The sequence below is a fragment of the Malaclemys terrapin genome, chromosome 20 (assembly GCF_027887155.1).
Source record: "Malaclemys terrapin pileata isolate rMalTer1 chromosome 20, rMalTer1.hap1, whole genome shotgun sequence".
Lineage (NCBI taxonomy): Eukaryota > Metazoa > Chordata > Testudines > Emydidae > Malaclemys > Malaclemys terrapin.
The window spans coordinates 17,086,539-17,101,673 of NC_071524.1; the positions used below are offsets into that span (position 1 = coordinate 17,086,539).

The 15,135-nt window shown below is 44.2% G+C and overlaps 2 protein-coding genes across 2 annotated transcripts in view; one reads left to right on the top strand and one right to left on the bottom strand.

Annotated features, from left to right (window-relative positions):
* Positions 1-4,326: 4,326 nt before the first annotated feature.
* Positions 4,327-11,873, top strand: LOC128826755 (E3 SUMO-protein ligase ZBED1-like). The gene is made up of 4 exons (XM_054010235.1): positions 4,327-4,372; positions 4,538-4,826; positions 5,992-6,148; positions 7,183-11,873. The coding sequence occupies exons 2-4, from the start codon at positions 4,815-4,817 to the stop codon at positions 9,228-9,230; spliced, it is 2,217 nt and encodes a 738-aa protein (XP_053866210.1). The 5' UTR covers positions 4,327-4,372; positions 4,538-4,814; the 3' UTR covers positions 9,231-11,873.
* Positions 11,874-13,033: 1,160 nt separating this feature from the next.
* Positions 13,034-15,135, bottom strand: part of ZNF541 (zinc finger protein 541) — a 37,906-nt gene continuing 35,804 nt past the window's right edge. The window contains exon 15 of the mRNA XM_054010216.1: positions 13,034-14,001. Within this exon, the coding sequence (XP_053866191.1) occupies positions 13,899-14,001 (103 nt within the window). The 3' untranslated portion in view covers positions 13,034-13,898. The remainder of the gene's footprint in view (positions 14,002-15,135) is intronic.

Below are 15,135 nucleotides of genomic sequence, written 5' to 3' on the forward strand. Positions count from 1 at the left end.
ACTCACCTAGGTCTAAAGCACTGGACAGATTTATTTGCAGACCAGAAGAGCTCAGGGAAGCTCAAAAGTTTCTCTCTTTCATGAATAGAGGGTGAGCCGATAAAAGATTACCTCACCTATATGTCTCTCTCCTATCCTGGGACCAATAACACTGCAAACAACTGATTTATTTGCAAAGATTCATGTTAATGTTTCCAGTGTGTCAGGTGTTGTTTTGGTTTTGGTTTTGCTTATTTTAATGTCCTCTGCCATTCTTCAGCTGTACAGATTTCTCTGTGGCAGTGAAGACCCCATTTGCATGACTGAGTGCAGACATTCAGTCCCTCTGTTTAGCACTGTAGAGGTCAGAGAAACCTTGCCTTGGGAATACTGTAGTTAGGTAGGTCATCGTTTCTGACAAGGGGAAGAGTATAAAAGAAAAACAGTTATTAAAAAAATGTACTGACAGAAATCTACAATGAATATATGTTACTGTACAATGTCTGTGTGAATCTATTATGTAAAAATGAATGCCGAATGAATCATTTACGAATACATACTATTCATAAGCACTGTACAGCTGTAGAAAACAGAAACTGAGGATTCCTTTAATTCTTCACTTTCAGTCCTCAGCTGTTGTACTAAGTGTGTTGCCCAGCATTCCAGCCCAGAGGTGGCTAAATTCCAGCGATAAGTACTAATGATCATTATTATTTATTATTTGTATTACGGTAGCACCGAAAGGTTTCAAAGGAGATCAGGTCCCCACGGTGCTAAGTGTTGTACAGACACAAAGTAAGAATCAGTCCCTGCCCCCAAAAGTTTATAATCCAAAGGCAGCTCTTATCTAGCACGCTTCTTCAGTAGATCTCAATGCACTTTACAAAGGAGTTTGGTATCGTTATCCCCATTTTACAGATGGGGACCCTGAGGCTCAGAGAGGTGAAGTGACTTGCCCAAGGCCACCCAGCAACCAGCGGCAGAACCATGAACAGACTCCCAGTCTCCTGAGTGAAGCGCCCATACTCTAACCATTAGGCCACATTGGTTACCCCATTACTATAAGAAAGTCTTACAGACTTATTTTTCAGATGGGCAACTGAGGTCTAGAGAAATTAAGTGCAAAGTCACACAGTGCGTGTGTAGCAGAACCAGCTACTGAACCTAGATCTGAGTCCCAAGCCAGTGCCTTTCCCACAAGACCATCTATCTTCTTTGGGCTACAAGCAGATTGTATGTTGCTAGGCTGAACTCGTAAAGTAATTCAAAATCCTTTGGCCACTGGAGCTGTATGCAGAAAACACATATTCTGATATTATGAGACCATATCTCCCTCAACAACAATGCTGACTTCTGCTTAAAAACCATCATTCTTGATGTATATCATGAATATACAATGCACACTTTGCTCTGGTAGTATGTAGCACCTGGACCCTTCTGATGGGATTGTAGCCTTTTTTTATGCACTGCTGCAGGAAAGATTATCCCTAAATATCCTGCAGAGAGCTGGGCACTATCAATTCTCCCTGTCACTGTGAGTTGAGTTCACATGGCAATTCCCAGGATTGGGCCTTCATTCGATATACTCTTTGATTGACATAATAGGTTGGACCCCGTGCCTGCAACTGGATTGATGGCATGAGAGCCTAAGGAATCATTGCACATGAGGAGATTCACCATGGATTTTGATGAGGCTTTGCGTGGTTTCAATGATCCTGCCTCCCAGTCCTGAGCCTTGCACAGTGGACCACAGCTATCACTTTTACTAAATAAAGGGGGGAAGGGATAGCTCAGTGATTTGAGCATTGGCCTGCTAAACCCAGGGTTGTGAGTTCAATCCTTGAGGGGGCCACCAAGGGATCTGGGGCAAAATCAGTACTTGGTCCTGCTAGTGAAGGCAGGAGGTTGGACTCCATGACCTATCAGGATCCCTTCCAGCTCTATGAGATAAGTATATCTCCATATATATATATATATTGAGGGATATTTAATTAAAGCAACATGTCCTGTATTAATTTGTTAAAGCCAAATTCTGGGTTTCACAAACTCACAGATTTTTAAGGTAAGAAGGGACCTCTAGATCATCTAATCAGACCTCCCAAATAATACAGGCCATAGAATTTTATCTAGTTACTCCTGGATTGAGCCCCAAAATAAGTATTTGGCTAAAGCATCTCTTCCAGAAAGTCATCCAGTCTTGATGGGAAGACTTTACGAGATGGAAAGATGGAGGTTACTTATCTGTAACAGGAGATTCTTTGAGATGTGTGGTCTCTATCTATAGTCCACATGAGGGTATGCATGCACTCCATGATACAGATTTCTAATAATTAGTGTCCATTGGTCTGCGCCTGCACAGTTGTCCTCCTCATGCTCCAAACCGAAGGCATAAATGGTAGTGTGGACTGACACCTCTCCAACAAGGATGCAGTTGGAATAGATGTCTGTAATACTGCTATACCAACAGCTGAATCTGCAGAGGAGGCCTGGACTAATGCATAATGTTTCGTGAATGTATGGACGGAGCTCCAGGTAGCTACCCTACAAACGTTTAGTATGGATACCTCTTGAAGGGATGCTCTTGAGGATGGTTGTGCTTTAGTGGGGTGGGCTCCCATCCGGGGGAGGAATTGGAATATGTGCCAACTGATAACAAAGAATGATGCAGCCAGAAATCTACTTAGAGAGTTACTGAGCAGATAATGGTTGTCCTCGCAATTGTTTCACTATAGCGACAAATCACCTTGGTGATGTTTTAATCAGTTTTGTTCTTTGCAGGTAAAATGCCGAAGCCCATCTGATATCAAGAAAGTGAAGTCTCCTCTCCTCTTTGGAATATGAGGTTTTGGAAAGAATACTGGTAAGTGAATAAGTTGATTCATATAAAACTCAGAAATTACCGTGGGGGTGAATTTCGGATGTAGCTGAAGGGAAACCTTCTCCTTATGAAAAATCGTATATGGCAGGTCAGCCATGAGGGCTCCTAGGTCACTCACCCATCTGGCTGATGTGATGGCAACTAGGGAAGGCGATCTTCATGGAGAGGCGGGACACTTAATACATGGCCAACAGTTAAAGTCTGGTCTGGTAAGTATTAATAGTACTAAGATGAGGTTCCATTTTGATGTAGGTTTCAGCGGCACTGGGAAGGTCCTAACGAGACCTTTCAGGAATCTGGCGGTTGTTGGGTTAGTAAGAATGGAGTAGTCTTCTACCAGATTTCTGCTAGACGGACCCACAGTGAACGAACAAGAGATCGTCTAAAATAGCAGGGATTCCTGTTAATGATTCCTCGACCTTAGTAGCTCTGGCCTTGGCTCCTGAGTTCATGCTCCAAGGGGCTCTGCTCATCGGCTGAGGCTGCTGTATGGGGGGAGGTGGGGGTGGGGGTGCTTGTCTCCCTGGCTGGGATCCAACTGCGGTCTCATGGCCTTTTCCATAAGGTATTTCTTCAGTCGGAGCTCGTCCCTTGCAGGTTTGGGGGGTGGGAAGTGTCCGATGCTGTACTTAGCAGAGATGTGACCTCTCCAAGGCAACAGAGGCATTGCTGGTGTCCATCTCTTCTGGAGAAGAAGGAGGGGCAGGAGATACAGTTCTTATACCCCAGGACTTGGGCATAGTCTTTGTCAGCGGGCAAAACTAAGCTATACTAACCACGCTATAATGCTAAAACTCTAACAACACTAGGAATATTAAAAACTATGTACAATTATATTTACAGGTTCAGAAGAAGACGACGCAGAGGGAGTTACAGGCACAGGATTCCAACTCAGACCATGTGGCGGTGAGAAGGAACTGTAGAGGCGCTGATCCCCTAGTGACCTTAGTTCAGAGCACAAGGAGGGCAACTGCACAGGTGTGCACCAATGGACACTAATTGCTAGAAATCAGGGGCATGGTGTGCATGTGTACCCACATGTCGAATATACATAGGGACCAGCATTTGAAGAAGAATCACTACTCCCTTTAGGATTTTTTTCCAATGGCTAATTATCCACACTTAACATTTGTTTCTTATTAATTGGGTATCCAAGGGCAGAATTCATCCCTTGATGTTGAAATAGTTAATGATTAATTGGATTATTTTGCACAGTCCTTTGAAGATGCAGAGGTATTATTATAAATGTGAACTGTAAGTCCCCCCTGCCTCCCCCATTTGTACACAAGCATAAGTTTGTATGCAGCATCTGTGCTCTGACGTGCCTGCAGCTTCGTTGGCATCCAAGAACACATCCATTTAAGTTCAGATCACTTTTCATCCCAGTGTGAACTTTTGAGAGGAGCCCTAAATGAATTACTTCCAGATGAAAGGTTAGCTATCCCATTTCACTGCACAGAGCTCAGAGACTGCAAACAACCCACCAGCCTGTATTATGCCCATGGTAACAAAGCAGTGAGTATACACTGTCATATGCCTGCTTGTTTCTTCATTTGTCTAAGCCTTGCTTCAGTCTATGCACGATGTATATTTTTCTGTGCTGGACATAATATCTGTTTTAAAGCAGGGGAGATAAAATAGAGATTCTTATAGCAAATTAACCTTGAAATTATTTTCCAGGCAGAGCTTCTTTGACTACAGCCTCTGCATATGACCAGCTGGAGGTTTTTAAATGTGACGTCACCACTTCGGTTATTTCCACGGTCATCTTTAACAATACAACGCAACTCTCGATGGCATTGTGCAGCACTTTTCATGCAAACGGCATGTCCTCCCCTCCTCGGACGGTTTTGCAGAGTTAAATGATGCAGCTGCAGTAATAAATAGCAGCAGAGAGCAGGAAGAAATGAGGAGGCATTAGCAAATGAGATAAGCCTGGGTTGGACTTTAAAAAGACATGCTGAAACAGGTGCAAACCATGCCGAGACGGCAATTTTGGCTTGAAAATAGGTCTTGCTCTCTTTTCTTCTTGCTGTCAAAGATGACCTAGCTTAGGTTTTTATATAGCATCTATCACCATGGTATCTAATGATGTCATGAGATCTCGTGATTGTAAAATAACAAATAGGTATTCCGAGCCACCCATGAAATGCTACATAATTTGACATGCAGCTTTCCTCTAAAATCTTCTGCACTATATGGAGCGCATATGGGCAAGTGTTTTAAAGGTGACACAACAGATTCCTGATTGCAAAGCTCTCCGTCCAAATGATATTTACATTGATGATTTATGATGCCTTCAAGGCTTGTTGGTCTTTGCAGGTTGTTGCCAAATGGCCCCTCCTCCTTGCATGGAGTGCTGCAGTGCAGTTGTAGATATCAGCTGCTTAAAAGATCACCTATTTAAATAAATGGCTGCTGTAAGCATCCCTTCTGATATTGACATAGATAGAATGCTGGTTTTTAGCTTTTGAATATGACTGAAGGTGGGAGGTAAGGGGGAATTTAGAATTCAGTATTTCCTCAGTGCTAGGAAATCAGAACAGATATCCTTTGCCATTCAAGGAAACCCCACCCATCGGATCTCTTACAGAGGTTTTCCTTTGACTGACCTATGGCTAGCCCTGCTATGCACCTGTTTATACTACTGTTCTATTTGCTTGGGTTCTTATATGGCTGCCCATCACGGCAATATCTGAGGATCTAGACAGAACAGACTGCAGTCTTGTCTTCACAGGGAAGATCAGTTCCCTCCACTGCAGGAATTACTGGGTGAAATTCCACGCCCTGTGTTATATAGTAGCTCCAACTAGATGATTGCAGTGATCTTAAAATCTACAAATACAGGGGCACAAATGTGTGGGAGTAACAATACTGACTCGCTTTGCAAAGTGCTGTGAAATTCACGGATGACAGGCATTATGTTATTGCTAGTCATCACCTGGAGGTAATATCCATAGTAGAGGAGAACCATGGCCACATTCTGACCTTGCTTACATCACTGTAAATCCTATGGAACCAAGGACAGAATCTGGCCCCCTATCCAGCTGTCCACTGTTGAATCGCCTAAGTCAGAAGTGCAGGACCACGCTCCGCGTCGTCGTTCTAATGATCATTGTCTTTCCACCCTTCAGAGCGAAATGGCAGATGTAAACCCCAAGAGGGCATCTCAGTTCTTGCAAAAATGTATTAAGCCAGAGGACAACGGAGGGGACGCACAGCCCAAAGAGGAGGTACTAGAAGAGCCGTCTCTGCCTGTTATAACTCAGTCCTACCCTCAGACAGTGCAAGGTAGGTGCATTTCCCTGGCCTCTTTTTCATAATGCATTTTGCAACAATGCCATTATGCCATTGGTATGTTATCATCTGCCTCATGTATGGCTGTAAAGAGCCAGGCCCCTGTATGGTGCTGTATAAATAATGGTCACACTTCACATGAAGGGAACATTTATAAGTAGTTTACAAATAGATGAATAGATGTTATAACAATTGATTAACCATTTGTTAGAGTCCCACAAGTCAACAGGTTGCTCGTAATCACCTATAATGCCTTCTACTGATACGCTTATAACCATCTATAGTACATGCCATTCATGTCAGTAGATGCTTATAACATCTATTAGACGTGTGTCAACTACTTATAAATGTCTCCTCTTTATATAAAGTGTGACCTAAACGATAATATTAGACCTTCCCAACTAAAACTAAAAGTTTATACTTAATTTTTCATGCTGCTTTGTAGTATGATGAGTGGACCCGAGAAAGAGGGTCAGATTTCAGGAGGGACGTAGTTCAGTGTGGCACCAAGGCGCTCAGGAATGCTGGCTGAACCAGACGGCTTTCACACCAACTCTAGAACTTCCGCACATAATACTGGTCTCCCAGCAGGTTCAATAGAGATCTCTTTCCTACAGCTCTACCATCCATGTCCCTTATTCATGTTCCTCTGCAGCCTGAGGCATGGTTTGCCTGGTGGGATCATCTGGGCATATCTCACCTAATCAATCCCCTGCCATTGCAGGGGCCTCTGGCATTGGTGGCACCTTGGTCTCTCCTGTTCTCTGCCTGAGGCACAGAGTTTAGTCTCCTGAGGACTGAAATGCTTTGGGCTAACTGAAGTAATTGGGCTCAACACAGGGGTATTTGGGTGAAATGTATAGCCTGTGATATAAAGGAGATCAGACTAGATGATCTAATGGTGCCTTCAGGCCTGAAACTCTATGAAAATCTATAAAATAATGAAACTACTGTTCTTTGCGGGGGCTGGGAGGGAACTAATGCAATTTTTTTGCATGATATTAATAGCGAATTTCTCCTTCTCACAGAGGAAATATCGATGGTGTTCAACACCTACAATATGGCAGCCAACCTCGGCCCAGCCTCCAGGAGGAAGAGGGAGAAAGGTGCAAATCACGATGGCACAAGCACCTCCCTCTATGTTGACCGCCGCAAGTCCAAGGTGTGGAACTATTACACCAAGCTGGGAGATGCCTATGTCGAGTGCAACGTGTGCAAGAAGCAGCTCTCCTTTCACAACAGCACCACTACCATGCGGGAGCACCTGGTGAGGAAGCACAGCATTCGCGACACTTTGCTCTCGCAGCTGAAGGATGACCAGGCTTCCGAGTCTGACTGCATGGCTCAGGAGAACATGATAAAGAGGTCCCGGCAGATGACACCGGAAAACCACCTGTACCATGCCGCGTCCTGCTCGGAACCAAGGACTGATGTGATTCTGGAACTGGTGCTTGAGATGATATTTCGTGACCTCCATCCTCTTTCCGTAGTGAAAGACAAGGGTTTTGGCCTCCTCATCGGGTATCTAGAGCCCAATTTTACCCTCCCATCTCCGATTCAGCTCTCCAGCATGCTGTGGCATAGATACAATGTGGTGAAGCAGCACCTGGAGCGCTATTTGCAAACAGCCCAGTCCATAGTCATCTGCGTGGAGTTCTGGGTGTCCCAGCCCAACCAGACATACTTGACAATCACGGCCAACTTCATCGACGGGGAGTGGCGCCGGGCAAGATGTATCCTGGAAACCCAGCCAGTGCATGACACTAAAGGGGAGGGCGATTTAGGAGAGAAGCTCTACAGTATCCTGACAGAGTTTGGGTTGTCGAACAAGTCCATTTTCTGCGTGATGCACGACAGCCTGCAAAACACAGTGCTGAATTCGCAGCCGCTCAAGAGGGCTTATGGCTGGACCAGCCTGTGCTGTGCTGCCCACACTCTGCACCTGTGTATCAAGGCAGGGCTGGAGGTCGAGCAGGTGCAAGAGGCTCTGACTGCTGCCCGGGGCATCGTGAGCTACTTCCAACAGGATGCGAAAGCCACCTGCTCGCTGAACAGCAAGCTGGAAGCGATCAACAAGACCAAGTTGAAGCTGGTGATGGATGTGGGTTCTCGCTGGATAACTACCATTGAGATGTGCGAGAGCCTCCTGGACCTCAAATGGGCGATCATGTCCCTGCTGGAAGAACATCCCAAAGGGACGTTGGCGGTGCAGAACTTAGCTGACCACCAGTGGAAGCTCTTGCAGGACCTGGTGCCGGTCATGAGGACGATTAAGATCGCCACATCATTCTTGCGTGAGGAGCAGAACATCTCCATCTCTTCTCTGATGCCTTGCATCCACGGTATCGTCGCTGCCATTGGGCAGCAGTTAGAAGAGTCCAGCGATGTCATCAAGATGGTGGTAGGCAATATAAGGTCAGAGTTGATGCAGCGCTGGAGTATATCAGAGGATGAGAAGGTGCTGGAAAGCCCTGCGATTATTGCCTCATTTCTAGACCCTCGTTTCAAGGAGATGAGGTTCCTGAGTCCCAACCTGAGGAGCGAGCTGCATAAGAGAGTCAAAAATATGCTGTCGGAGGTCTTCAACCACCAGTCCCCGCCTTCTACCCAGTTCTGGGTGCCGAACTCAGATTACAAAGCAGAGGTAGGAGAAGCAGGGGGCCAGCTGTCTGCTCATAAAGACAGAGGCCCAAATAGCCAGTCCCAGAGCATGTATGACATCCTTTTGGGAAAAGATCCAACGGAGAGCATGCCTGAAATCCATCAGCAACTGGAGAACTACATCGTGGAACCTCTCTGCAAACGCAGCACCAACCCACTGGACTGGTGGAAAACCAATGAGCACCGCTTCCCCGCTGTGGCGAGATTAGGCAGGCAGTACCTTGCCATACCAGCCACTGTTGTGCTGCCAGACCAGGCCTTTGCTGCCAACGAGAGCACCCTGGAGCATCGGAGAGCAGTCCTCACTCCTGAAAATCTGGACCAAATTCTGTTCTTGCACCAAAATTTTGATTTTTTAGAATCAATGAGAAACAGTAATGAGATGCGGGGCAGAAATCTGCATGCCCAGTATTAAAATGCAGTGGGGTGGGGCTGAGTACAGAGGTGATGTGTAACAGTGTTTAACGCTTCCCTACCTTCTTGGTGGGATTTTGGAAAGGTGTCTGCCTAACTTCATTCCCATTGAAATTATCCTTTGATGTCAATAGAAGCAGAGTTAAGCCAATGCTGAGTGTTTTCAAAATCCTCCCTACATGTACAACACTGGTTTTGTAACCACTTTGTGATAGTTTCATCCAACTCAAATACAATATAATTCCAGAGCGGAAAGAAAATGTTAAGTTCTACCAATTTGGACTTCTTAGCATCACCTCTGAATTTGGCCCTAGGGCGTGCTCGTAAAATCCTAAAGGATATACAAATTCTCATTGTAGCAACCTTTTTACAAAACAAAGGTCAAATATATTAATATATGTAAATGTTAAGACTGTTCACTGCTGCATGGATCCTACTACTACATCGTCAAAATCTGTGAGTTTTTATGAAACAGGCCACTGTCCACTATTTTGAGATGTTATTTAAGTTGCACTGATGTTAAAAGTTTCAGTCCTCAGAGCTACTCTCCTCTTCACCAACAGGTTGGTCCTGATAACAGAGAGAAGCAGATGGAATTTGTTCACTTAGGGCAGCCCTGAACACATCATCCATTGGGTCACTAGACTGGAAGACAGATCCTGGCTGTTGCCAGTTTTCAGAGGGTGCATGGCTTGGTTGAGAGGAGAGAGAGCAGAAACCCCCCCAGAAGTGCCACATAAAGGGCCAGCGCCTCAGCGGGTACAACACATCAATGGAGCTTTGCCAATTTACATCAGCTGATGACCTGGCCCATAAACTTGATTCTTCACTCACACACCAGTTTTAAAGCCATGTAACTCTATCTTCAGTGGAGATACTCCTGACTTACACTGGTCTAAGCGGCTGAAGAATTGGATCATAGTAATTTTGCATCGGTTTAATTAAAGTCGGGTTTAAACTGCTTCAAGCCCCTGCGTGGACACTCTTAATTGAGTTTAAACTGGTTTATATCAATTTAACTTGCGTTGGTAAATTTACAGGCACAAGTTAAATCAATACGACCAGTTTTAAATCAGCGCAAGGGTATCCACAGGGTTTGCACCTGTTTAACTAAACTGGTTTTTAACCTTTTTTTAGTTAAACCAGTGAAACTTCTGTGTGTAGACAAGGCTTGGGTGAGTGACAGGCTTCAAAGTGAAGAGCACCTTGAGATGAATGGAGGCAAGCCATGCCAATGCACTGTTCGAGGCCTTCTGTTTGCACGCTCAGAAGACAGCTGGTCATATTTTAAAGGTTTCCTTTGCAGTTGTAAGGCTAGAAAGCTTTCTTTCATTGTAGCAGGGTGGTCACCCTGCTCCTGACCTGAAGGGCTCAAAACAGCCCATGGAGAGGGCTGTAGCGGGGGAAAAGCTAGGCTGATTGGGGAAGCAGCCGCAGCTGGGGCCACGCCCCAATCAGGCCACAGCTGGCCCTATAAGAGGGCTGAGGGCCAGCGAGTGAAATACAAACACTCTCTCAAGGACCTGGCTGCCTGGGAAGCTGAGGCGGGTACTTAGGGTGCAGCAGTGCTGGGGAAGGGCAGACGGAGCTGGGGAGCTCCAGCCTAGCAAAGCCCCAGGCTGCAGGCCGAGTTAAGGGCCCACAAGGGTACTAGGGCTGCAGAGGGGCGGCCCAGAGATAGGCAGAGGCAGCAGGTCCAACCCCCCTTTGCCGATGATGGTTTACAGACTGCAATCCACCCCAGTGAGCAGGGGCTAGATGGTGACTGGCAATAGCCACTGAGGCAAGGCTGGGATAGGGCTTTGGGGGTCCCCCTAGGCAGATTGTGGGTTGCTGCAGTGGGCAGAACCCCAACAAAGAGCACTGGGCTCCAGGAGGGACACGGGGGCCAGCGGCAGGCGAGACATCAGCTGGCAGAGGGCGCTCCGGAGCTGGAAAAGAGCTAATTTCCTGGACAACCAGCAGGAGGCGCTGCGCTGGTGAGTCTTTGCCCCGCCACATTCATCTTTAACCTTTTTTAAAAAAATAACACCTTAAATTCTGCAGAAGCTAATGGGCAAACTCCCAGGGAAACTGTCCTACTTGCCAGGGGTGAGTCTGTTTGTCAAGCCCTTGACCTGAACATTGCTGCTTTAGTAAGAGGCTCTACAAGAGCATTTTGACTAGTGTGAGGAAGGATTTCATCATTCGGCCTCGCAAAACAGCCACCAACCCAACAACAAAATCTGTTTTCCAGTTCTCACATAATGATGGGGGGGGGGAACCCAAGTTATATTTGACTTGCTGTCCAAGCAAAAGAAATCCAATAACAATTCAACTTTGCAGTTTTGCAAGACTGTATTGCTTCTGCAAACAAAGGGATAGACAAAACCGGTGCAATAATTTACGACCCGCTATGGTGCTTTAAAATATGCTGGGATATTAACAGTGTGACTGCTAGACAGCTGATAAGATTTATGACAGATCAAACAGACGGTTAGTTCCGTTGCCGGATCTTTTGCTGCTCTCATCACTGTAGTATCTGAGTGTCTTCCAGTGATAAAATAAACAAGGGACTGACATGTCATGATGTGTGGCTTTCATTCCACTACTCTCCCCTGGGGGAAAACTGCATGTGACTAAAAATAAAAGGAAGAAAGGCTGATGTGCTATATGTTATTATTTGTGATGGCCGGGTTGAAGAAGTGAGGTTTGCATTTGAATCTGAAAGTGGTGAGGTCTGAAGTAGCTCTGAATTCCTGTGGAGGCAAATTCCACAGCTTTGGATGAGCCCTGAGAACGTTCTGTCTCCTGCACAAATTAGCTTCATCCTTCCAATAGACAATTCCAGGATTCCAAAGGAGCAGAGTGGTCAGCTGTATTGACCTTTTCTTCCATTTTAATAGCCTAAGCTGATAAAAAAAATTCCTTGGTATCACAGCCGATATGAAGATAACGAGTAAAAAACAAAATTCTGCTACGATTGGCTCTGTTGTGCAATTAAGAAAAACCCTGCTCCATAACTTGCAGTTTCCAATTAACTAATATGTTCAGTTTACCCTTGGGAATGTAAGACCTACAAATTTGTTATCCCCACAGAGGCTATTGGCTGCATGAAGCCCTTTTGTTTTAATCTAGCATTCGCTCTGCCTGAGAGAAGCCAGGCTTTTTATTAAACTCCAAACCGTGTTAGTTTGTCCTTTACCCAGCCTCAGCTCACTGGGCCTGTGACAAGTCTGTAAGGCACTGTAAGATCCAAGCAGCTATAGTAATGATAATGACTTCCCTGTATATTTCACCCACCAATGACTGTATGAAGCTGGCACAGCATATATTTAGGTACACAGATTCACAGACTCCAAGGCCAGAAAGGACCATTGTGATCATCTGGTCTGGCCTCCTGCATAACACAGGCCGTAGAACTTCCCCAAAATAATTCCCAGAGCAGATCTTTTATAAAAACATCCCATCTTGATTTAAAAATCATCAGTGATGGAGAATCCACCATGACCCCTTGGTAAATTGTTCCACTGGTTAATTACTCTGACTGTTAAACATTTACACCTTATTTCCAGTCTGAGTTGTCTCGCTTTAACTAGCAGCCTCTGGATCGTGTTACGCCTTTCTCTGCTAGATTGAAGAGCCCATTATTAATTATTTGTTCCTCACCTAGGTACTCAGAGATTGTAATCCAGTCATCCCTTAACATTCTCTTTGTTAAGTTAAATAAGACTGATTATTTCAAGTCTAATGTCCGGGTAGCATGCCCTGTTCTGCTCCACCAACATGGTATAACTAGTTTTGAAATAACCATTAAAAGCAGTATAACTTTTACAACTCGAGCTCAAGAGCCCAATTTAATAAGCTATGCAGAGAGCACATACAAAATAACAATGCACAGATCATCACAGGACTACATATTAAATCTGAAATGCTGGGCATGACCATCACGTTTCGGCAAAAAAGATATAAATACAATGGCAATTTCTCATTGATTTTCCTATTTTGACCTTTTCTAACAACAGCAACTCAACCCATAAACTGATGGTAAGAAACAAGGGCTATCCACATCCAACTTTTATTTTTAAATGGAGGCAAGAGGGCTTTTTTTTTTTAATTAAACTAAAGCAGAGATACAGAGCCTCTCATATTTGTACAACAGCTATTTTACAGTCATTAACAACTATATATTTCTTTCAACCATGCATAATTGTAATTTAATGCCAGGCATGCATACTTAATTGAACACACACGTCCTTTCTCTGTTAATGTAAGTAAAGAGCATTTAATGCCTTAATGTTTCTTTATAGTTAAACTTGACGCCAACAATGTTATATTGGTGCTAAACACTAAAAACATCCAAATAGGCTTTGGCATCCTACCGTATACAAACAGTTACAACTCTCCTTTCAGTACCTTCAAGTGGAGGTTTCTTTCCAGCCTCACCAGGTGCTTCTGCACTAGGAAAAACAGTGAGTGTTTTTCTGCAGTGCCAACAATGGTATAAGCTGAAGTGTGGGCTGGGCACACTGTCATGTCGGCTGATCAGCAACTGATCAGATGCTAAAAAACATTTACATATTTTCCAAGCTTAGACAAGACTACCACCACTGATACCCTGCGTGGTTTCCCAGTTACCATTGGAGAAGGTCAACGTCTGAGTTAGTTTCTTTCATCTTTGGCTCATTTTTTAATGTTTTATGGGCCACTTAATATTTATCAGCGGCTCCATCTGCTCCTGCACGCGGTGGCATTTCATATGAGCATTCCGACTTTTTATCTTGTCGAACACCCTACAAGTTGACAGAAAACAAGGGCCAGTTATTAGTTTTCTTAACAAGGCTAAATGAAATGGGACTCGCACACAAAAGCTTTCCCCAGATAATGAGCAGAACAGACTCTCTATTTTTCCTATTAATTTTTAGGTGTGCCGTGCACATGGACTTGAGGGACCAGCACATGGTGAAGTAAAGGTTAGTACTATGGAAGCTTCCCCAGGCAGCTTTGCAATTGCGCCTCAATCCTGACCAAAAGCACTACTTGCTATTCTCCTCCCACAACCAGTTCTGCCAATACACCTCAGTCCCTAGTTGTAATTCTTTCTCTTCCTTTTCAGTCCCATTCCCACATCTCCTGAACAGGGCCTACAAGCCATGTTGCATTGTGGTAAAAGATGCATTTGTTTTGTAGTGAAAACAGATAGGGAAATAGACCTACAAGGAAAAGGGGATGATCACGGATGGATTGGCAACAGCCAAAGGACCTATTCCTTTTAGTTATATGATTCTCCCACAATATCAATGGCAGCCATGGAGCTAAACTCCCTACATCTCTTTAAAAATGTAAAAAGAACAGGAGTACTTGTGGCACCTTAGAGACTAACAAATTTATGTACTCCTGTTCTTTTTACAGATACAGACTAACACGGCTGCTACTCTGAAACCTTTAAAAATGTAGGGGTTAGCCTACAGATGAAATCGGATATGAATCTACAGCTTCAGGGTTCATTAATTTAAAGGGACATAAGTAACTTTTGTAAAAAAAAAATCACGTTTTTATCTGAAATCATTTTGCCTTTTACAGTTAGAAATAACCCCTAACATTACAACATGAAAGAGATTAGGGGGAAAAAACACTTTCCTCTATTTTTTTACTTTGTGCACAGTCAGTTTTGTAGTTTCACCTTTGCCAATTTCCCGTTTGTGTGGATCTTTCATGATGAAATGGGGGAGAAAAAACTATTTTTTAAAAAGTTATACATGGTTGTAAAATCACACAAATTGGCTAGCTGGCTCAGGGAGAAATGCACCATGCATTTAACTCATTTAAAAAAAAAATCATTAGATTTTGAAGTAAATGGTGCTCCTTTAATTAAGAATACTTTATTTATAAATACAAACTGAATTAAGCAGACATGTAGAAATCAC

Bases quoted from the DNA above. Each gene is read 5' to 3' on its own strand.
- LOC128826755 (XM_054010235.1), top strand. The intron at 6,149-7,182 runs GTAGGTGCATTT...TCCTTCTCACAG, and splicing joins CTACCCTCAGACAGTGCAAG to AGGAAATATCGATGGTGTTC.